At 34.9% G+C, this 25,155-nt stretch overlaps 1 protein-coding gene across 2 annotated transcripts in view; it reads right to left on the minus strand.

Annotated features, from left to right (window-relative positions):
* LOC149568200 (Pseudouridine synthase family protein) overlaps nt 1–25,155 on the minus strand; it is a 286,392-nt gene that overhangs the window by 204,891 nt on the left and 56,346 nt on the right. The window contains exons 3-4 of one of the 2 annotated variants that reach the window (XM_089821202.1): nt 2,872–2,984; nt 1,509–1,657 (exon numbers count right to left, since the gene is read on the minus strand). In XM_089821202.1, coding sequence (XP_089677328.1) covers nt 1,509–1,657; nt 2,872–2,984 — 262 coding nt within the window. Of the gene's footprint in view, nt 1–1,508; nt 1,658–2,871; nt 3,022–25,155 lie in introns of both variants that reach the window. The other variant, XM_089821204.1, reaches the window with a different exon arrangement.

Raw genomic sequence — 25,155 nt, forward strand, 5'->3', positions numbered from 1 at the left:
ACTAAGAGCATTGGCTTTGTGGGCTTCATATTACCGTACTGATTGAGTTGAAGCAGATATCCCCCACTTAACCAATTTGTTATATTAAGAGTATTTGTATATGTGGATTTAAGTTGCATGCATGAAATTTGAAGCTAACAATCAGCAATAATTATATCTTGTTTCATTTATTTCAAAGAAAGAAAAAATCATGGCAGGTCATTACATATAATCCCTTATTAGTCACCTTTATTGTGCAATTTTAAACAATATGGGATTAGCCAAAATACATCCCAATAAGCATTGAAAGCTTTTTCAAGAAATTCAAATAGAATTTGATAATTTGCAAGATTAGTATCTTTTTTATTATCTCTAGATAACATCCATGAATAAATATTTAAGCTACTGCAGCTTGAGATCTTCATGTGGGTGCTAATAATGATTTCAAGGAAAAATGACCCACTCAGCTCACAAAGACCTATAGGTATTCATTACAAGGTGAGAAAGGTGAATGTAATCGACCTTATGGTCTTTGCACTCTCTAGCTCCCATCCCCATTGGCAAAACCTTAGGACCATCGAATGCCTGCCTTATAAGTGACCCTTCTCTCGCATTTCTAATCACTATGGAATAAACCCAAGTACAACCTAATCATATATACATGTGTCAAATATTGAAAGCTATCAAAGGCATTCTAATCAGAATTTTGATGTTTGTAGGATTTTACAGATATATTATATTTATATATCATCTCAAAATCACCTCCATGAGTAGTCATTTACTTCTTCATGGACATTGGTAATAGTTTCAAGGAAAGTGGACCCATTAGCATACAAGCACCTCTAATCATTTGATAGCAAAAACTATGTTGTGAAGTTCTCATTTTCAAAATAATAGGTTGTGTGAGGCCCCACCTTGCATAGACTATTAGGTGTGACTTTCTCCACCCACCATTTTTTGTAATACAGTGTATTTTTATTAGCTTTATATGGCTAATATAAATAGCACTATTTAATTTTAAGATGATATTCTTTTAGTAGAAACTGAAAAATGTCATAATTACAACAAGTTACTTCTGTCTACCATCTAATCAATTATTATAGATTGAAAAGTACATATATAAGAAGAGCTAGGTCTTAAATTCAAAGTAACAAGAATCGGAATCGGATCGAAATCGGCAAGGCCGAATCAAATCGTGAATCGGCCATGAATCGGAATCGAATCGGCCATGAATCGGAAAATTAAAAAACCCCTTGAAATTTAGTGAGTAACTTATTTCATAAACCCTTTATCGCTGATTCGATTCACCGATTCACAAAAAATCGTTTGGCTTGAATCGAATCGCCGAATCGCATGAATCGCCGTGATTCTTGGAACTATGCTTAAATTTGCTAATTAACAGACTGTTATATGTATTTATACACTATAAACATATTTTCCTATATTGGAATTGAAGTAATGTGTTATTCTTCATTATATATATCCTACTCTACTAATCAGGATCCAAAATGGATAGGTGGTAATCATACTTGTTTATTGGCAAAATGCTGAAAACCCGTACATCGTATGGTAAGTAATGATTGATTGCCTCTGCAAGTTGTGTACCATCTGGGTCATCTACCCATGCGCCATCAGGGACCTCCATTTTTAGTGTTATCACAGTAGCTAGAGAGTGTACCTGACAGCTATGCACATTATAAGTGCTGCAGTTAAAACAAACAAAAATCATGTGAATGCTAAAATTCAATCTCTGGTTACCCAGGTCAAAGAAACAAATATTATACATCCCCTCTTCATGCTACCTCTAGCTTGTGATTTCTTGCTTGCTTCTTTTGATTTTATCCGGAATATCCAATGCAAAGAATATTGTTCTAGATTCTATCTATACGTTTTTCTTGGAAGCATAAAAGAAAAATCTTCTAAAAAATAAAATTATAAACATGAAGAACTATGGTAATAGAATAGAAACACACACAATTAATAAACATTCTCATCTTAGTCAGTTGACTTGTATCATTAAAATGATAAGTGGTTTTTACACAATATGAACCATTCATAACAATAATATCAAAGAAAATGCAAAAGAAAAGGCCAATTAGTGTAAAGAAAAATAAAAATATTATTTTTGCTCTAGCAAGGTGATTGTGTCTTTATAGACGTATTAAATTGATAATTGCTTTGTACAAGACTGGCCATTTATTAAATAAATATCACACTAGAAATGTGAAGAGAAAGGTTATTTGGAACAAAATCAAGAAAATCCAGAACTATTCAAAAAAATTAGTCAGTCATTTTTTTTGTTATGGAGTGGTGAGTTCCATGTTCTGTTCTTTCAGCACAAAAATTCTATTTGATGAGCGGGATGCCTGAATGAACACTGGATAGTAGGAATGGGCATCACGGAGCCCAATAGGTGGAAGCGGCATGGTGATTATGTTTAGCAATAACTCAAAGGCATGTGCTTATGCATGGCTGAATATAAGATAACTTTCCAAGACATAATAGCAAATGAGCAATTGAACATTCCTTGGGGGTATTCACATTTGAAGAAAGAATTGTTTTGTGGACACCAGAGTAGTCATGAATATTATAACATAGTAAAAATCAGAACCAAAACAATTTAATGACCATCAGTTACACTAGAGGTGAAATCAGTACAAACTCACAAGAAATGGTAAACATGAAAATGTATATAGCTAATGAAAGCAAATCAAGGAAGTGCAAACAAAACACTCCTGTCACTAGATATTTGCTCTCGGAAAATTTTGAACCAACATTATTGTAGCAGGAAGCTGTTTGTTTGCCATATATAATGATAAACATTGTTTCCACATGCAAACATAATTTTGTAGAAATCATAACAACTTATCTTTATTAACTAAAAATACTCACCCCCTTGTCTGTTCGGCTGCTCCTCCTCCATCCTATTTTTTGTAGATTTCCGTAGTTACTTTCAAGCATTCCTCCTGCCTTAAGAATAGCTCTCTCCAATTCACGCTCAATTGCTGACACATTTAATATCAGCATGCCATCAGCATGCCCCTTTACACAATATTAAATTTACAGAGCTATCATTAAAACTATTCAAATTCATCTTTAAATAAATTATATGAGAACTATTTAAAATAAATTAAATAATACACCAATATTACAACTGGATAAAACACATGCAACTAAAGGCAAATCTAGGACAAGAAATCCTAAATGATTAAAGCTTTGCATGGTGTCATGGAGTGCATTAGCCAAAGTCAACAATATCATTTTGAATTAATAAGAAAGGCATATCCTCGTAAAAGAAATCTAACTCAGCATTATCATTACAGGTGTAACAAAAGACTAATAATGTCACTGATACAGTTATCAGAATAGTTGAACTTTGTGTAACTGTTAACAAAGCTCAAAACACACTCCAGGCAACCATTCCAACCAATGCTTACACAACATGCTGTGAAAATAGTATGTCACAATGAGGATTAGGTTTGTGGCCATAGCTTGAAACAAACAAATTCAGAAGCATCAGAAAAAAAAAAAGGACATCTAAAACATGATAAAAATGGGTACGACTATGTTCGGTGTTTGTTAGTTACCAAAATTTCTACCCAAAATTGAACTGAAAGAGTTCAGCAATTCTGGAACAACATGGGAATCACTTCAACAAGGGACATGATACTAAAGTGAGAGCTTTTATTTCTAGGCCAGTTCCTATAAGATGCTTCACTAAAATTCACAATCTTTTTTGAGGCAAAGAGAAAGGAGGATGACAGAAAAGAAAAGGTTAAACTAAGGCGATGCACCTAAATTTCATATTTATGATATTCAGAGAAGCTTGAACTCTTGAAATAAAAAACTTCAATCCTAAGTTCACACTGCTTGCCTTTACCATGCATACACATCAATATTTTGCAGAAAAGTTTAAATGCCTCCTTGCACAATAAGGGAAAAGAAATTTTTCACAATAAGGAACCTATGGCATTCATTCAATATAACCTACAACCTACATGTTACACTTCTAACATAATAGGTATAAGAGTGAGACAAAACTGAAGGAAAAGAAGAATTTCACTAACAGTCTGATCAAATCACATTAGCATTCAACTCTATAATGACAAGAAGGTGATAACACTTATCCAAAAATGGTCTCCAAGAAGGCCTCTGTATATATCATCATGAGTGAGTTCCAAAAGAAATACAAAGAAGTGCCCAAAAGATAGAAAGAAATCACTAAGATCAAAAATTTGCATAACTCAAAACCCCCAAGAATGTGCTTCAAAACTCATTAAGTACAAACTCAATCTAACCAACTAGGCACAAATGCAACCAAAAGGCTGAAAAACAAGAGTCAAAACTTAATGAGAAGAAGCCATCACATTTTAAAAAGTCACCTTATCATATGATGACCTCAACATCTCATCAAACCTGTCCACAAAACACTCCACCAGTTCATAAAAGCCTTCCAACTACCATGAATAAGTAAAAAATGACCTTTCCCTAAATCTGCTCCATGAACCCCTAGATCCCCTCCTTCGGTTTGCCAACTCACTCAACTTACAAGTGTTGTCTTGCATTTTGTCACCACAAAATGCAAGTAACAATATGAAACTTTTTCAACTTAATTTTGCATTTCTCTGAGTTTAGTTCATTGTCTAATTGGATAACATTGATCAACCAATCAACCCTAATTTGTGTAATTTACTCTTTTATTGAAGGGTTTCGTCAAGTCTTTTTAGTTTTTTTCTTTGTTGAGCCTATACTTGATATTTGAAGCCTTCACCGTCCTTTATGTTTTTGAGTGTGTGTTAGCTTTTGGTCTTTTAGTTTTGCTCAAATCGTTGCTTTCAATTTTCCCTCTGATTCAGTCTATCTTAGGGCTTCATCGGAGTTGGCAATTAAAAAATATCATCATTTTAGTGCCCAAAAAGTGAACTCCATAGGTGCAACTTCACGATTTAAAATATCATGTTATATTTTAAAGTTGACATTCACTTTTTGAAAAATATAAAATAAATTCACTTTATGCTATGTTTTTAAGTTACTTTATCATTTTATTTTGTCACATAAAGCAACTATATAGAACTTTATGTTATATTTTTAAGTTGAGTTATATTTCAATTTTTCACTCAAACTAACTATAGAGCACTTATCTTATATTTTTAAGTTGAGTTGTTTTTTAATTTTTCACTTAAGTGACTATATTAACTATATAGTTTGATCTAATTTTTGTGTTTTAACTTTTGTAAAACATCTTAGTAAGTATTTACTTTTTGAATGATATTTGCACATTAATATTAATATATAAAGTGTAAATATTATTTATGACCCAATTAAGTGATATTTATTCAAAAATTAAATAAACATGTGTTTAATTCATCACTTAAGTTGTGCATGTCTTTAAACTCATTTCCATGGAAATGTGCAATTGCCTCTAAAGACCATGATTTTGAGCTAAAAGGCATTCTTAAACACATAAAACATGTCATTACATGTGTTTTAAAATATGCAAAGACCCCCTAAGAGTGAGACTTGCATATTCAAAGTGTTTTAAAATGTGCACCGACCCCTAGAGAGTGCGATTTTACACTAGAGACCATTTTTGAAGACATTTTAAAAACATGCAAATGCACTCCTAGAGTGTGATTTGCATGAGAGACTCCATTACATGTTTTTAAAACATGCAATCTCTTCCAAAGAGTGTGATTTGCCTTTAAATACATGCATATGCCTTCATGGAACCCGATTTTCAAGATTGAAGAGAAACCTTCATGCTTGTGCCCTACAAGAACACGTTTTTGGTGATTTTGTCCAGATTTGTCCATGAGATGTCTTGAAATCTCTTCGTCAAGAGGCATTTTTGCATTTCCATACATTCTCCTTGCAAAAATGTTGGATTCTTTGCAAAAAAATGGTGCATTTTATGAAGATTTGAAGCCACGATTTGCACAAAAACGTCCTGTTTTGGAACTTGGATATCACATTGTGGCTGAAACATAGGTCGTTTTTACCTTTATGTGCATGATCTAATCATTAAAGGTCATGTTTTTGTCATCCAATCAAAAAACATTGCATGGAAGGGCAGATTAAATCCACATTTTTTACAAAAACGGGTTTTCCTTGAGCATTTTGTCAAAAACGACCCATGTATTGGTGATTAGAGACCATGTTTTTGGGCATATCCATGAAAAACGGCTATTCATAGCTCATTTTGAATTCATCATTGCAAGGTTGAAGAGGTCAATTTTTTTTTGAGAAATTTTCATAGTTGGAGCTTCTTTCTCCTACATTTTTGGCTCACTAACCTCCAAATAAGTGAACATTTTCCGTCTTGCTCATTAATACATGCTTATCTTGCTTTTTTCATGCATGTTTTAGATTGATGTTGCACACTTGTTGATAGGGATGCCATGAAAATTGCATTATTCCTTTAAATATGATGAAAATTCTCGTTTTCATACTTTTGGATTTTTCCCAAATTCCAAATTCGAATTTGCACTTTAAAGTAGCTTGCCTCTTGACATGTTTGAGTTTAAAACCAAAGGTATGTGTTTGTTTGTGTTTGCTTTCCTTGTTTGCTTGCTACCTTCCTTTTTTTTCTTCTTTTGGAAGAAGTTGCAAGACTTTTCCCAAGAACTTGAGCACGTTTCATTATATTTCACCATTCCATAATTTCATGCAAGTGTGTCATTCATTCCACTTCCATCATTACATGTCATAGCATATTGCATCTCATTTTCCATATGCGATTACATGTAAAATCACCCTCTATCTGCACTTGCATGTAATCTCATTCTCCATTCCCACATACACAACTCATCCTTCGAACCCAATTGCATGTCATGATTACATGTAATTGCATCTTGAGAACCTGTTTTTGACTAAAAGTCACTTTTTAAAGATCAAAAATTTCATTTGCACACATTCCCATGCATCCAACTTTCATCCCTTGAAGCATATACATAAGAACTCATCCTTTACACATGTTTCCACCTCAAGTCGCATTTCAGCCTTTGCATATGTATGCTATCTCCTTTCAAGATCATTACACCAGATCTCTGAAGTATTTAATCCATACTCCAAACCTTTGTTGCCGATCAAGAATCAACATTTTTTATGGAGCAATATCCTCTGATGATATGTTCACATTTTGGAATTTTCATGTTGCAGCACAAGCACGAAAAATGCCCTCAACCACAAAGTCGAAAGGAAAGATGAAATATCAATATGACAAAGAGTTGACTCATAAAACTCCATCACAAGTCATGTATGTTCTCGATAATGTATCCGATACAGAGATCGGGCATGTGCATATGCTAGATTTCTTGCGAAGCATAGAAGCTCCTACCAATCATGAGATGAAACATATCAAAATGAGTAATAGTCATTTGATGTCTACATTCCCTATTGCTGCCCTGGAACCGGAATTTTATCTAGGATGTGCAAAGCATTTTAGTCCAAAGACTAAAAATATCAAGGATACATATGGTAACGTCTTTATTAGCCTAGACCTTGAGGTTATTGAACAAATTTTCAAAGTACTACAGAGTGCAGAATATGTAGATTTGACAAAGAAAGCATCTTTGGAAATATGGAATGAAAACAAGGGAACTTATCAAAAATATGTTAATTTATATTGGTCGGATTCCAAAAGAAACAATTTCTCAAGATGGTCTAAAACCATTCGCAGATCCAGTTTCAAACCAAAATATAAAGACTTGATTACCCTCCTTACCAGAATATGTGGTCTCAAGGATTCTAGTGATTTTGAACCATGGATGTATATAAGTTCATTTTTTTGATCATTAATAAATGAGAACATATCTTTTGGGGAGAACTTATCAACACTGCACTTTGTGAGCAGCTACTCAATGTAGGGACTTCAGCACCATTCTACATGAATTCCTACCTTGTTTACATCGTTGTTCCTATGGGGGTTTTTTCAAAACTTTCAACCAAAGGAGATTGGCTTCAAGTTCCAGTCTAGGAGTATTATGATCAAATTACCTTGACAAATAATAAATATCACTATAGTAGAGTCCAAGACGAATTTTTTGGATATTTCCAATGTTTATTTGTTAAAAAGTTGTCTAACAAAAGGGTGCCTGATGAGGCCTAGGATAAGGTTAATCAATGTGGTTGCATCTTTATTTAGTTTCCAACCTTTACCTATTTGAGAGTTGGGTACTTCAAAGGAGAACCATACACCATACCTAGGTATGAACCGACAGTATCATTCAAATGGAGTTGGCCAAGCAGCTCATTGAGGAACAGTCTCATCAAAATGCTATGCATAGGTCAGGGTTTTGGTATCACCTCTGCCAAACTGTTAGTAATTGGTCATTACGCAATCAGTTCAGTATACAAAGCTAAGGCCATGGAAGCAGAATTTTATTTGATTACATTAAAATCATTCAAAGCCAAATATGATTTTGATTTCTGAGGGATGAATTCAAGAATTAAGAGAGCATTCACTCACGTTCATCGTATTGAAGACATTTGGATTAATATGCGGGCAAAGCTAGATATTATGAAGATGGACTACAGCTGGCTAACATTGCAGCAGATTATATGCTTGAAATTCCATCTGATCTTCAAATTGAAGATGATAATATTCTTGATCTAGAATATCATCCAGCTAGTTTTGATAAACAATGCCCTTTTCCCATATAATGGCAGCAAACAGAAGGTACTTCTATCATTAATCGATCTTAATCCATCTTGGCAAACACCAATAAATGTTTGAAGATCAAAGGTCTCAAAAGGGTGAATCCCAAGATAGGGGTGGATTGTGGAAGTTTTGGTCTGCTTGGAAGGAAGTCACAATTAGAGGTTGTAGGAAAAGATGATGCATCCTCCTTCGATATAAAGAAATCCCTCAAATTCAAATTGAAAGGTGGAAAAAGGATTTAAATAATTTCAGACACCTGAACAAGTTCAAGAATCAGAAGGAGAATCTGATGAAGAACTTGATAAAGAAGACGAGGAAGAAGGAGAAGTCATGATCATATCTCCTCTGTGGCCGACACATACTTAGGGACCATCTATGCAGGGAACACCTTTTTTGGGCATAATAGATGATAATGTGGATTCATTCTTCACTATCTTCACACCTTCTATTCCTACATCAGCGGCTCCTCCCATTTTAATAGCTGAGCAATGTGAAAATTTGGAGAATGTGTTTGAGGATTTTTTGACTCTCGCAGAAGGTCAAGTTTCCCAACTTGATACTTCATGACTAGTTTTGAGTTGTTTATGATAGAATCTTCCTATCATGCACCCATGAACTCAGTTGTGCAAACTGAGTCATGCTCAGTCACAACAAAGATACAATCAGGATCAATCCCTATGGTCACCACTGCACATGTTTCTACGGATGAAAGCTTCAGTTTGCCTATATGGTTGAGCAAGATTTTGATGACTAGAAGAAAGGTTGTGGTACCCCCACATAACCTTCCTATTAAGAAAACTAAGACTAAATCTTTGAAAGATAAGATTGTTTCTAAGATCGTAGTTGATTTTGAAAAGACTAAGTTTGTAGAAGTTGTAGAAATTTGTAGAGAAAACAGTTGAAGAACATAACCGTTCTAATTACAAGTTCATCGAAGTTGAAATTGGAAAGCAATCACGACTGGGTTGTTTACAAGATGCTTAGGATGCACTTGCCAATGTATCAAAGAGTAATCACAAATTATGGAAGAAAAAACAGCTTAAACAAGAGGTTGCTTGTGTAAATGAGATCATTTGAGAGAAATCTTACAACATGCAACCGTCGCATCCCAAACGCCTAGAGAAAAGAGGATAGTAGTGGTCACAAAGTCTTGGTTTGGGGAAGTTGTTTCTGAAGGAGTACAGGCCATTGCAGATATGGTCAAGGTCCTTGGACATATTAGATGGTATGGAAGAAATGCTACATGACTTGATAGCATATTCGAATAAGGAAGCTAACACTCTGAAAGAAATTCTGAGCGACTGGGATGAGATCACGAAATTTGATTTGGATGGCATGGTCGCATATGATATTGTTCCATCTTGTGAAATGTTCTACAAATGTCACAGACTCGTGGGTTATAAAGAATAGACACTAAGAAAACTTGTAAAAAAGTTGCAGGCAATCTCAGAAGATTGTCAGGCAATAAAGATTAGAATCATGTGCAACTTGGAACAAATGGGATGTCAAGTTCTTGATGAAAATGTTAACTTGGTTGCAATTGAAGAAATGACTTCAAAATATCCAATCAAGGTCAAAGCTGATTTAGATTCCGAAGATTTTGGTTCTCATACAATGAACAAGTTTGTTTCATACAAATCCTTAGCAAAGCACTTACAGGATTCTCTGGCAGCAATTTCCAAGGTTGTGAAATCAGCATATGCCGATATAGTGAGAACGGAAGCTATACCAAAGATAGTGAAAATTTTAGATCTTTCTACAGTGCATGATGTCATCATCAAATTCAAGGCACTAAAGACCAATCTTTAAGATTGTTATTTGTTTTATTTTTCATGTTTGTAGATTGAAGAGGATGTATTACATGAAAATGTGTAACTACATGTAATATGATTTACATGTGTAATGGCATGTAATCCAATAATTTGTCTTGTTAGTTAGACCGGGTCAAAGCTGGTTGAGTTGCTCCCACTTTTTCCTCATTTTTCTCAACTCCTTTGCCTATATAAAGTAGTGCTCTCTCATTGTAAAAAGCATCTTTATAGTATTTAACTAAGCTCTGGTGAAATTGTGTAAGCATAACCTTGATTGTATAGTGTTATTTTGAAAGAAAAGTGAATACATAGAAACAATTGAAGCTGAACTTTGTTGAGTGCATTTTCTACTTGTGCATGTTCAAAGCTTTGACTGTGCTTTGCATTTGTTGTATTTGATTCATGTGTTTTTGTTCTTGATAATTGAGTATAAAGAGTTAGGAAGCAACTGAAGCCGAAGCTTTGACTAGAAGCGGTTGTGGAGACATATAGACTAGGAGCTATGACTATACCTTGTATCTCTTTTAATTCACAATTTAGTTAGAATTCTTTACTTATAGAAGTCTTTGTGTCCCAAAAGTAAATTATAGCGTAGATTAAGACCTAATTATAGCCAAACTAGTACAGTTTCAGCTGAACTTTGAGTTAGTGTTAGTTTATCGATATCACAATTTACAACTCTAGATAGAAGTTTAGTTCAAGGTTTCATCTTGCCCATTACTTTCTCCGCGGGTAAGTGTATTCTTTTCTAAAAGTTAAGAGGAAAGAATATTGGTAATACCCTTTCAAATCTCTCCACTTCTTGCTTACCTCGAGTCGATCCAAAGAACAGTGCGAAGGGGGAGCCTTCCCTTTAAGGTAGGACAGACTCTGTCCTACACGTTGTGGCTGGTCTACCTATTTTGCGATTGGATTTTACCCAAAACCATCGGTTGCAAAATATCCACCCAACACCAAGAACAAATCATTAAGCCATTAAAGCACTCTTATCTTTCATCAATTGAAAGCATAACTTAAGACTTAAGTCTTGAATGACCACTTGCACTTAATATCAAAAATTAATTAATTGATTTATAAATAATCAATTAATTAAATTCTAGTGACAGTAAAGTTAGTATGCAAAAATGTTTTCACCCATAATAAACCCGACCCCCTTATACATTGCAAAGGCATATTGGATATCCCTGTTTTAAGGTAGAATTTTACTAATAATTAGATAATGCAATGTTATTAAATAAATAATGATAATAAAGTTATATTAAAACTAATACTAAAATATAAAAATAGGAGATAAAAATTATTTAATTGATATTATCAAAGAAATAATATTTGATATTTTAAATAATTATAAAATAATAAATATACAATGAATAAATAAACAAATAAAATTATATGCAAGAGACAATATTGTTACAAACGTAAAATGGCAGAATACTTAATTAATTAAACAGAGATCATAACGATCTATATATACAAAAAAGGGGAGTCAAATAGAATAGAAACATTCTATTCTAGACTACACCTAAATATTAGAAACATTCTAATATTTATAGAGATACAATAGTGAGCATTAAAAGAAACATAAAAATTATTCTAATACCCCCCCTTAATGCTCAATCTATTTACTACACCAATAGATCCCCTGAATTTAACAAACTTGTCAGGACCAAGGGGTTTTGTGAAAATATCTGTTGGTTGCTCTGAGGTAGGAACATAGAGTAACTGAATAGATTTGTCTTCTATTAATTGTCGGATATAATGGCAATGAAGCTCTATGTGCTTGGTTCGTTCATGAAACGCTGGGTTCTTGGCAAGTTTGAGTACTCCCTGATTGTTTGAAAACAAAGAAGTTGGACCTGCCTGAAGAATATGCATATCTGCAAGCATCTGATGGAGCCAAACTGCTTCACAAGCTGCCTTGACAGCTCCTCTATATTCTGCTTCTGTAGAGGAGAGTGCATGTGCCTGTTGCTTCTTACTGGTCCAGGTAACTGCTGCAGATCCGATACTAAACACATAGCCAGAAGTAGATTTCCTGTCATCAACTGAGCCGACCCAATCAGAATCGGTGAATCCACTAAGCTGAGGAGTAGTACTCCTTGTGTAAAGAAGACCACAATCTGAAGTACCATGTACATAGTGTAACACATGTTTCGCTGCAATCCAATGATCAGTCTTGGGTTCGTCATGAACCGTGAGATGTAGCTGACTACAAAACTGAGATCAGGTCTTGTAGTAGTAAGGTAGATGAGACTACCTACTAGCTGCTTGAAGAGTGTTTCATCTACAGGAGGAGAATCAGATTGTGCAGACAATTTCGGACCAGTCTCCATAAGAGTGGAGGTAGGTTTGCAATCCTGCATTCGAAACTTGTTAAGCAAATTTCTGGCATACTTGGACTGAGACAAAAGAATACTGTTGTCAGTCTGCCAAACCTCAATACCTAAACAATAATGAAGCAATCCAAGATCAGTCATATCAAAAGTTTTGCATAGATCCTGTTTGATTGCTGAAATCAAATGTTCTAAACTCTCAGTAATGATCAAATCATCCACATAGACAACAAGAAAAAGAATATCATTACCAGAGTGTTTAATATATAGATTACTATCTGACGAGCTGCGCTGAAATCCCTGAGCAACCAAGTACTGATCAATCTTTATGTACCAAGTCTGAGGGGCCTGTTTAAGACCATAGATGATCTTCTGGAGTCTACATACTTTTGGTTCTGAACCGGCAACCTTGAAACTTGGGGGCTGTGTCATGTAGACTTCTTCCTATAATTCACCATTGAGAAAAGCACTTTTCACATCCATCTGATGAACTTTCCAACCATATTGAGCTGCAATGGCAAGAAGAATGTGAATAGTGCTCTTCTTGGTTGTCAAGGCAAAGCTCTCTTCATAGTCAATGCCTTCACGTTGGGCGGATCCTCGAGCAATAAGTCTGGCTTTGTATTTGTCCAAGGTACCATCTGCATGGTACTTGACCTTATAGACCCATTTACAGCTAATGGGTTTCTTCCCAAGAGGGAGATCTGAAAGAACCCAGGTGTGGTTCTTTTGAAGACTCTGAAGCTCAGCATCCATTGCCTATTCCCATTCTGGAATTCCTTTGGCTTCTACATATGTCTGGGGCTCAAGTATACTATGGATGTTGGCCATAAGCGCAACATTAACTGTGTTGTGCTGAATGCTCTTATTTCTAGAGGTTCTACCCTCAATGAGTTTATCAGGACGAAGATCACTAATCGTTTGAACCCACCATTTTGGCCGAAGAGTAGAGGAGCCAATATCAGATTTTGTCAAAATAGCTGGATGAGGAACAGGAGCAGGAGTTGTATTATCTAGAAGTGGATGAGGTGGTGTATTAGTAGCATCAGATGACTCATATAAAATAGAAGGACCCAAGTCAAAGATTGTTGAAGACTAAATCTCGGAATGCAATGGGGAGGCAGAGAGCTGAAATGCTCTGAGTTCCTCATCAAACACAACATCACGACTGAAGATTAAACGACCAGTGTTTACATCAATCAGTCTGTAGGCCTTATGTGTGTGACTCTATCCTGTAAACATAAGTTTCTAGCTTTTGGAATCCAACTTAGTGCGTTTGGCATCAGGAATCCATACATATGCTAGAGAGCTAAAAAATTTCAAATGGTTGATCCTAGGTTTGCGACCAGACCAGGCTTCCTCAGGAGTCTTATGGTTAACTGCAAGGGTGGGTGACCAGTTAAGAAGGTAGACAGCTGTGGATACTGCTTCTGCCCAATATTTTCTAGGAACATTTCTATGTTCTAGCATAGCTCTAGCCGTTTCTGTGATGGTACAATTTCAACGCTCTACAACACCGTTTTCTTGAGGGGTGTGAAGTGTGGTGAACTGACGTCTAATGCCATGAGTAGTACAAAAGGCAGAGAAAGCAGAAGAACAGAATTCCCCCACATTATTGGTCCTAAGAGTACGGATGGAGGAACCAGACTCTTTTTCTACTAGGGCTTTAAATTGCTGAAATACAGGAAAAGCATCTGATTTTTGCTTAAGAAAATATACCCACATTTTGCGACTAAAATCATCCACAAAGAGTAAGAAGTACTTGTTCCCAGTAACAAAAGGAGTATTCATAGGACCCCATACATCATCGTGTATCAGCTGGAGTACTTTAGATGCCCGCCATGATTCACCATCCTTAAATGGTGTCCTATGTTGCTTCCCTGCTTGGCAAGCCCCGCAAACATGATGGTTCTAGGTTTGGATATCAGGTAGGCCATGGACTAAATTATCCCAAGCAATTTGTGCTAGATATTGAATGTTCAGGTGACCATATTGCTGATGCTAGAGGCTACTAAGAGCAGATGATTTTGCGATGAAGGCATGCTCAAGGGAATCGCCTTAATCTACAAGCCTATAAATACCATGATCCTCAAGACTGACAGCAAGTGTAGTGCGAGAAACACGATCAATAATCGAACACTTATTTCCACTGAAAATGACATCCAACTGAGGGGAGTGCTTCATAATCTAACTAACAGACAGAAGATTATGTTTCATGCCAAGAACATAACATACATTCAGGAACATGAGTCTTCTTCCCCCAGACTAAATTTGAACATTGCCCTTGCCGACAATATTGTATTCTTTGCCGCCTCCAAAGATTACTGAGTCAGAATAGGGAGTAAATTCAACAAACCAATCACGCCTGTGAGTGAAATGTCGGGAGGCACTAGAATCTATGTACCAGGTAGAAGATTTCACATGATCTATAGGTATGCTGGCCACAAAGGCATGGTAGATAGATTCTTTCTGCTCTGAGTGTTGGGCAGCATCGGCTTGCTTTTTAATTGAGTCCAACTTCTAATGCTCATAATATGTGAATATCTCACATGGCACAAACTTCAAGGTGAGAAAATGAAAGACCCAAAAAAATCGGAGTACCCAAAAGAGAGCTCAAAAAACTCAAAACTAATATGCTGTCAGAATCCGGATCCACTGGCTCGAAAATCGAGGTATGAAAAACAAGGCACCCACAAAAAACTAATGAAGACCCATTTGAGATCTCGAAAAAACTACCACAAATATGAAATTAAAAAAAATTCGACCCCTAAAATTAGGGTTTCAAAGCCAAAATCTCTTTGGCGAAGAAAACACTACGAACAAGATCCCAAGAAAGAACACAGATAAATTTCGAAGGTTCAATGAAGAACCTTAGGTCGAGCTACTTTCAATCGTCTTGTGTGAAGACACTAGGTCACATCAAAACAAGTGTAGGTCGAAATGCAAACCACAGATCGTGGACGCGAAAGGGCATTGGCTACAAGTTGCGGATAAGTGCGAACAGAAAAGTGAAATGAAGACCAATCACAGTCACAAGCAGAATACCAAGCACGGGCAGAAATGAAGACCAAGCGCGGCACGAATAGAATGCCAGGTGTGGGCAAGAATGAAGACGATAATAACAGGCGCAAGCGCAAGCGTGATCGTGATCAGAACCCTAGACACAGGCATGAGCAAAATATTTCGAAAACAGATTCGGGTCTTAGCTCTGATACCATGTTACAAACATAAAATGGCAGAATACTTAATTAATTAAACAGAGATCATAATGATCTATATATACAAAAAAGGAGAGTCGGATAGAATAGAAACATTCTATTCCAGACTACACCTAAATATTAGAAACATTCTAATATTTACAGAGATACAATAGTAAGCATTAAAAGAAACATAAAGATTATTCTAATAAATATTATAGAAAGTATGTTAACATTGTAAATCGAATTTAATAATAAACACAAATAAGTAAATAGATAATATAACATAGACTAATATAAAGTAACTAAATCTAATAAAAAGTCCAGAGATATTTGATAGATAGACATGACTCCTTAAAATTAAGATATAAAAGGGAGGAAAGCTTATTTTAAAGAGAGGGAAAGGGAGCAGAAAATAGGATTTCAAAAAAGAAAACTGGAAGAGGAAAGTAATATGAAGAAAATAAAGAAGTGACTTTCTGAAAAGATATCAATGATAATAAAAGGATGTGAACCTTCGAAAAGATGATAATTATGAATAGTTGTGACTCTTCAAAAATGTTGTAATTATGAAGTATTGGGATTTTCCAAAAGATTTTAATTATGAAGTGTTGTGACTTTTCAAAAGGATTATAACTATGAAGTGTTGTTACTTTTCTATAATGTCCCTTCTAAAATCTTAAAATCTGGAACTTAATTCTTATTTTTTTCAAATGTAGAAATCTTCTTTGTAAGAAACATTTTGTCAAAATAAATTGTGACACTCACAGTTCTAATGTCAATTCCCTTTGTATAACACTATAGGTATGAAGAATGTGATTTTCTATAGTCAACTTGCATGACTTTGATATTTGTTAACTGATCAAAGTATTGGGTTTTCAATTATATCAACATCAATATAACTCTGTAATGTCTAATATCTCAAAGATATACAGATGATCTTCTACAGATCCATCTAATGTTCTTACCATGGTACTAGATTTATATAAAGTAGCACTATATTATTGTTTGGTATCCCTCGAGTTATATTAGAATTATGTCTACTTCCACTTGGTCTTAATTCATATAATAGTTACTACCAATAAAGTTGATTCTATTTGCTTCCTTGTAACATGTGCAGATTATATTTCTTCTACTTGATCTCTTGTAAGATATATACGTCTAATGAAGCAATTCCCTTAGTGTTGCCTCTAATCTTCCACACTAATTGTTTGCGTATTAACCTTGTGTAACTACTGCTCCTACTTTAGCGATCCTAATTTTGGGTACAACATGCTTGTTTTTCTCCAAAGTTATGCACACTTAAGTAGGTATATTTCTACGGCATCAATATTGCGATATGTCAATTTCTTATCACCCACTATCTTCAAACTGGTCATATCAGAATATGTGGATGTTTTTTAGTATCTCTTTTGATCTCCTCCAATCACTGGTTCAGTATGTGGAATCTATCCCTCCGAATGATTTAAGAAAATGATTGCTAATTCTGTGTGGACCTTGTATGTTTATAATCGCCTATTAGTGGGCGTCATTGACTATCGTATATCCCAGCTTTATCATTGCAAGATGTCTATTGCTTGTTCTACGGTGACCACTGAGTCTTACTCGGTCTTCTTCTGCCTATGCCTCTCCATATATATTATTTCTTCCTTTACGTGTTCTTCTTGTTCAATGGTCAAAGTTTACACAATTACCTTTCCTTTCGTTGAATCCCTATACCAAAGGCTTTTATATCAATTTAGTCTTCATAGAGGTCTCTTCCTTAAATGAGCTTTGGCGAGGTCCATGTATCCTTTGGTCCCCACGCGATCGTGGATAGTATAGGATGAAGGTTGTCAGTGTGTATTATACTCTAAATTTGTAGGTCTTTAAATGATTGAAACCTGCACTAAATATAGCTCTGCTCATATATGGTGATTTTGATGTCAATTCGACTGTTGTGCACCTATGTATTGTCTTTACCCAATTGTTCCTAAGAACATCTAAAAGAAGAACATCTCCTTCATTCTATCAATTAGTTGTATCCTCCATAAACTTAGTCGATGCTTAAGTTGTATAGTTTGATGATTAGACTGAGCGACCCTCATCTCCTTTCCTTGCTCGATATACGCAAAACCCTGTTCATCGTGGGGTATCCACCTCTGTGGCCTCCAGTCCTCTACATCCTCAGTTGCGTTGAATGATAATCAGTACTGTAGTAATTCACAACCTGTTATATCCCAATTTTTTACCTAATTTAAAATATAGCCGTTGAGGTTCACATGAAGTCATTTGACAGTTAAATTGTTTATAATCCTATGAAATGATAAAATGGTTAGTCGTTATAATTTCATGTGAAGATAAAATGCTAGTAGATTATTTATCACGAATTCATGGAATTGAAAAGGCAACTAGCCATTATGATTATTTATAACTTGTTATGATAATATGATTTAATTACAAAGTGTTTCCTTGCAGCAAACACGTCGAAGGGGTGGAAGCATTGTCAGAAAAGAATTAGGCACAGGAGCATCACCATCACTGGGCAGATGGGTTGAGGACCTAGTGGCTTGAAACAAGATACATCCGTGGAACCTGCATGAGCTATTTAAATAAATAATTTGAGAAACATAAATAATTGGGTTAAAATATAAAACATGCCTCAACGGATTTAATATGATCTTTCACCTTATTATTCTAATAGATATATCTATATACATACATATAGATATAAAAATGAAATGGCACCATTATATTGTAATAATTTAATAAAGTGATGTTACCCCATTAATATTTACATATACATATATAAATATAATATTATAATAATATTCAAAATATAATATTATAATAACATTCAAATTATAATAATATTCGAATTATAATCCTTCCAACTTTATCTTTCAACCTTTTAATCTTTTCTCTCTTCTTTGTTTTTTATCAATTTATTACTTGAGAATTTGAATCTATTATAAAAAAAAAATTGTAACCAGTGGGAGCCAAGGAGTCATGTTTGCTCTCCATTTAAGGAAGCCGTGAGGGAGAGTCAAGATCACCTTTTCTCCTTGGTGCCCAAATTCTTCCTTCCTTGTTCCAGTCCAGATTTTTCATGTTCATTTACCAACTCATCCCTGCACTGTTACAACTGCAATCTGCCTTGATACAATTTCCAATCAGCCGTTAAAACCTCTTCTACAATCTGCCCTGATCCGATTTTCAATCAGTCATTAAAATGTCTTTGCAATCTGCCTTGAATGTCTGCAATCTGCCATTAAGTCTTCTGCAAATTACCATTGTTATCAACCTTGTTTAGATTGAGCAATTCCAACATAGCTGAGCAAGTAATTCCGGCTAGGATACTGAGGTCAAGCACTGAAGAAATCAAGAGGTAGCCAATCAGATTGCGAGTTCCCCAAAGGATACATATCAGGTCATGAGTTTCCCTTCTATATTTTTTAATGCATATTCTCTTGCAGCCGGCTAAGCTTAGAGGTCTCCTTCTTTAAGACTGTGATTATATTATACAATTTGTTGACTGTACTCAGAATTATAATGAGCTTTTCTTTTTATCTTTCATTGCATCCAGTCGAATAGTATCTTTTATAGGAGAGTTTTCCAATGCAATAAACCTAAAATAAAAGGTACAATAACACCGAATTTCATAACAGTAAACTACAGTATTTATCATGATGATAACTTGTTGATATCTTGTTTGATATTACAGAATTGATTCTCTTTTAAGTAGATTTTTTCATGGCAGATGAAAGCTAAGTAACCATAAAATGAATCCATAAATCATTACGCCAAAGGAGATTAAAATTAAACAATAAATTATGCAATCTTTAAGAATATCTTTTTCAAATCACAAATTGTGATTAGTTGAAAAATACATATGTTTTATAATTTAGTTAAGAATCAACAGACAGAGCCGATTGCTCTGAGATCCGAGCACCTAGGATTCAACGGCTGTATAGCCATGGAAAAGGGTGAAGAGGTGAGATGGAGTCTGCAATGACTTTGAAAATAAAAGTCAGATATGATATATTAAAATCTAGAATAATATCATTTAATAGCTCATGCATGATCCTGTTATTGTAATCTCCTGTTGTCATGTCAAATGGTGTGGTTAGATACCAGAATGCTCAGTGGATGACAAGATGATCCCTGTCTATTCCGGGTAGGGAGGGTCTTTCTCGTTAAAGATTGTGTAGGGATAAGTTATGGTGCAAGATTGGGTGGTTAAGCCTCTAACAATGTTTCACCTCTCTCCAAATTGTCGAATGTACAATAGACAAAGATAAGCTATACATTCAATTGGTTACTGGAAATAAGTATTTTACTTTTATGATGTACATGCAAGACTAAGGTAAGATTAATTGAGCTTTATCATCATTACAGTTATTTTACATTTATTTGCGAGAGAAAGATTTATCTAATGGATTGTTATATCAATCTTTCATTTATATGAATAATAAATATGAGCATATCTTCTAATCTTATGTTATTGCCATAGTTAAGCAATCAAAAGGAAAGGAATGATACAGCGGTATCTGGAGCCCTATTTGATTCAATGGTATCTGAAGCCCTAAATGATACAATGGTACCTAAAACCCTAATTGATACAGTGCTATCTGAAGCCCGAATTGATACAGTGGTATTTGATGCCCTAAATGATCCGGTGGTAACTGAAGCCCTGAGTGATACAGTGGTATCTGAAGCCCTAAATGATCCAATGGTAATCGATGCCCGATGTCCTAATTAATATAGTGTATGTGATGTCCTAATTTTATATAGTGGTATTTAATGGTAATCATCATTTGATTTCGATATAGCAAGTATTGGATGGTAGTTGTTATTTGATATTGTTATAGTGGTATTCGTGGACTAACCTGGGTGGTTACAGAAGCATCCCTACAATGATTTCTTGGTTCAAATTTCATGGTATGTGGATTTTAATTTCTATAGTAAATTCATTGATGGTGTTTTAAGTTCTTCGTTAACAAATTTTGTTTAACTATTTTTAACCGTCAATCTCTTTTATATGAACATGATTGATATAACTGTCTTCCTATGACATTGAAGTAATAATTGTATTCTTTGAGTATGTCAGTTGTTAATTAAGAACCCGGATAATCTGGTTGTTACACAACCTCTCTTCTTACTGGCCTTCATATCCCCCATTGCTCCCCTCCCCCTTTTTTTGTCATCGACCACCATATATATGGTCACTATAGTCACGTGTGTTGAGTTGCGACTTTTGGTCGCCTCGTCATTTTGTTCATTTGGTTATTAAAGTTATACTCTTTTCAATTTTAAATTATATTGTTTATTCTTATCTTCTAATGATTATTAATAATATATTCTTTTGAGGCTTATATTTCAGTAGTACATTTTCAATTAATCATCAACTATTTGAATTATAAATTCTATTTATTTATTTTATATTGGATTTAATATTATTATCAATCATTATTTGATTTTTTTTAAGTTTGAGATATACATGTCAATTATTGTATATAACTCTATATTTAATTTTATCAATGTTTTTATAATTATATAATTATAATTGTATTAGATAATCGTAAATATAAATTTGAAGATCACAAGATTTAATTTAAATTACTAAGAATAAATTTTAAAGAAGGAACTTGTCTCAATTTGTTGTAGCACTTGTGATTCTCCTTTTTCTAGGTGCTGCTTTCTTTCTGGATAAGTAAGCCTTCAAAGATGTAGAGTCTTTGTCTTAACTCCTTTCTAAGAAGTAAAACATTCATTAGAATGTCCTCTTAACTTTAACACTCATTGAGAATGCCCTTGATCCAATCTTGACAAAATGTAATTAATCTTCACAATTTTTAAGATTGTTCATGATGCTCAATACTCCTTGAGAATGTCCTTACTTTAGACGCACATTGAGAATGTCCCTAATCCTTGGCACTCACTAAAAAATATAGACTAGGATATATAAAAACACAAAGCATGTACAAAATATATACACGTTAGTGTATGAAGACACGATGTAAACACGAAGTATACACATTAATCCATGAAGACACGATGCAAACACAAAGCATACACATTTTAAAAGGTTTGGTAGATTCCTTCCTCTAATTACGAATTTTGTATTGTCGGAGTTGTTGGTGACTAGCTCCTTGACAAATAGACCCATATCATATGTTAGTACTCCAACCATGATAAGAATAGTATTCAATCTTGTAAGTCATTAAATTATAGGATCCTAATTCCCAATTTAAACCCTTTTCTTAAGGAGAGGTTGCGATTGGATGCTTACCTCTTGGGGAAGTGCTTTCTGATGCTCTAATTAATAGTTCAACTCTCCACTAACCACCATCTTCTCACAATATTTCTCTCTTTGAGACCTTATGGATAATCAATATTGATGTATCCATCCTTCCTAGGAGAGAGTTCTTTCTCATCCTATGCCTTATGGATATGTAAGGACCACCCTATCCTTAAAATAAAATAACAAGTCATTTTAAAGTTATCCCATTAATAAGCGCAACTTACTAACCTTTTTCTTTTTCTTTTTCTTTTAAATTGCTCAGGAGATTGCCATCTTTCATGTTGTCCTCATAGGACTTACTATTAACTAACCAATCAGGGTTCTTTTGTCGAAGGCCAAGTGGTCAATCCATTGGACCTATCCTCTATCCAGTTGGGATAGTTACTTATTTTAAGTGGTACTCTTGGGACATACCTCTACCCATTTGCAGTAGGCTAAACAAGTAAGTGACTGAGACTCCATGCCTCCATCCAACCTTGATGGGTTATAATAGGGGGCAGGGATAGACAGTGCTCTAATCAAAGTTTTTCACCCTTTGGGACCAATTTAGGTCCAGGATAGCTCGCAAGAAATTACACAGTTTGCCCAAGACTGAGACAAGGTTCTTTGCAAGGTTTATTGTCATTACCAAAAGATCTGCACCCTTCCTTGGATTTTGAGCTCTCAGCCAGGTGCAAGACTACCGAGGGTTCCCTAAGTCCTATACCACTTCTCAAGTTTCAGGCATCCGACCAAGTATAGGTACCCTCTTGAGAATCTTAAATTTTGTTTCCAAGTTGTATTAGTTTAGAAATTTATAACTTAAGAAGAAGAAAGTAGCTACAAAATCTATGTCCAAGGTATTTGTGCTCTCAAGGTATCCTTCACCTTCAAGGCTGCCTACATACCCGTATCCACACGATCAAGACACCAATGGAATGCACACTCACTAATGATATGTATTTTTATTTGTACTAAGTTTGGTGTAACTACTGTAGAGACGACCTTGTTGGGGCTTGACTCATTTCCAAGCAGTTCTTCGCTATCATACACTCACTTGGACAAATCAGGCGGTAACCCATACCATCTAATCTAACCCCAACTAAAATTTATCCCAAAAACATGGTTAAACTGTGTGGAGAGATCTTTTTTTTCCTTTTTTTATAAGTTTATTCTGAAAATATAACTCAGCTATGTGAAAGTTTTGCCTATGTACACATGCCTTACTTCTCTCCGTTATCATTTCCTAAGTACATTTTTTTCTAACAGTTCAACATGATTTCAGTATTCGACAATCAAAAGTGTATAGCTACGAATTTATTTATTATTCATTTATTTTATTTTTCTAAATTCTAGAATGGTTAAGAGATTATTAGAAGAATATGACATTAGTAGGGAGGTCCACCCTTTTATTAATATACTTCAATCTAAGACATTAATCAGTTGCCTTTTTATAAAAGCCACTTTAAAATGTTTTTGAATTAAAATGCAGCCAAAACAAGGCGGCTCGCCCACTAAATAGTCAAACTGAGATTACCAACAACCAAAATTACCCCCTACAATTTTAACACAAAAACATTGTTCGGAAACACAACTAAAAGACTATCAACAGGCATAACACAACTACTGCCTGTATCAAAACTTATAAAACTAAGAAAGAAAAAAATAAAGGCACTACCAGCTTAAACCCAACAAAGTTCAACAACCAGCAAAGCAACAACATAAAAAACCGGGAGGAAAGAGCCCTAAGGCTTCTTGGCATCCTTCCTCCCCAGGAGGATTTTAGCCCAATCTTCCGCAAGGAAGTCAAACATCATCCTAGAGTCCTCATTAGTCAAATCACCCGCCTGGTCTTTTAGCAAATGTAGCATGGTAGCGCAGCATGCGTCACCTTGACAGTAAATTTGGTCAAGAGATGCATTCTTTCCTCCAAAGCATGGATTCTTTCCCATAGTTCATTGCCAGCCATCTTCCAGACCTCCTCGGTGACCTCTTGCTTGTCGCAATGGTAGCCATCCACTTGCACCTTAGTGACATCCTGCACAATCGGGGGTTAGGTATAACATTATCTTTGGACGAAACCCTTACAAGAGAGAAAATCGTAATAGGGGAGGGCACTCTATCCACAGTTTCAGGGAACTGGCCCCGAGTTAAGTCCACACATCCCAAACCAATGGTGGCCGAAACATGCATCATCTCTTTCCTCCCTTTAATCCCACCTCCTCAGCCAAACCTTGAGATATCAGAAACCTCCACTTCCTCCTCCTCCATGTTCCCCTCACCAAAATATTACTCACAATTGTAAAAACTATGAGATAAAACTATTACAATTAGTTATACTGTTTTGTTTCCTTATGAATAAAAGCTTTACAAACACCAGTTTCTGTTAAAGGTCCAGCTATCCTGTTTCTTCCTCATAATACATTTCCCTAGTTATCCTACTTTTCAGATATTAGGCCACCCATGTAAGATCGCTTTCCTCTACGGAATGTTTCCAAGTAATCTATCCTATGGTCTGCCAAAATTTTTCAGACTTAGCACAGTGGTCCTCTGTTCTGCAGTTGCCCAACAGACTGAAATGATGAGGTAATATTTAAATTATGTTCAAAATTTGTTCAGTGGCAACCTAACCAAATAAACAACATTCAAAACATTTCCTTATTCATACTGTTGAAAGAATACAGTATTAGATACAAAGTAAACAACCATACTAATCTCAACCTTTTAAAATAGAAATTCTGAATTTAAAATTCGTACTTCAGAAATTTGTTTTCTTTTTCTGTTCTTTTCGTATTCCTGAAAACTGCATATGTATTTATGTGCCTTTACACTTGCATATGGTCCTATCTCAGAAATGTTTTCTTGGCCATATAGCTGTCAACAAGTCTCATTTTCTTGCCTATTTTCCATGAAT

The sequence above is a fragment of the Cupressus sempervirens genome, chromosome 3 (genome assembly GCF_028749045.1).
Source record: "Cupressus sempervirens isolate cs-2001-9-10 chromosome 3, ASM2874904v1, whole genome shotgun sequence".
Classification (NCBI taxonomy): domain Eukaryota; kingdom Viridiplantae; phylum Streptophyta; class Pinopsida; order Cupressales; family Cupressaceae; genus Cupressus; species Cupressus sempervirens.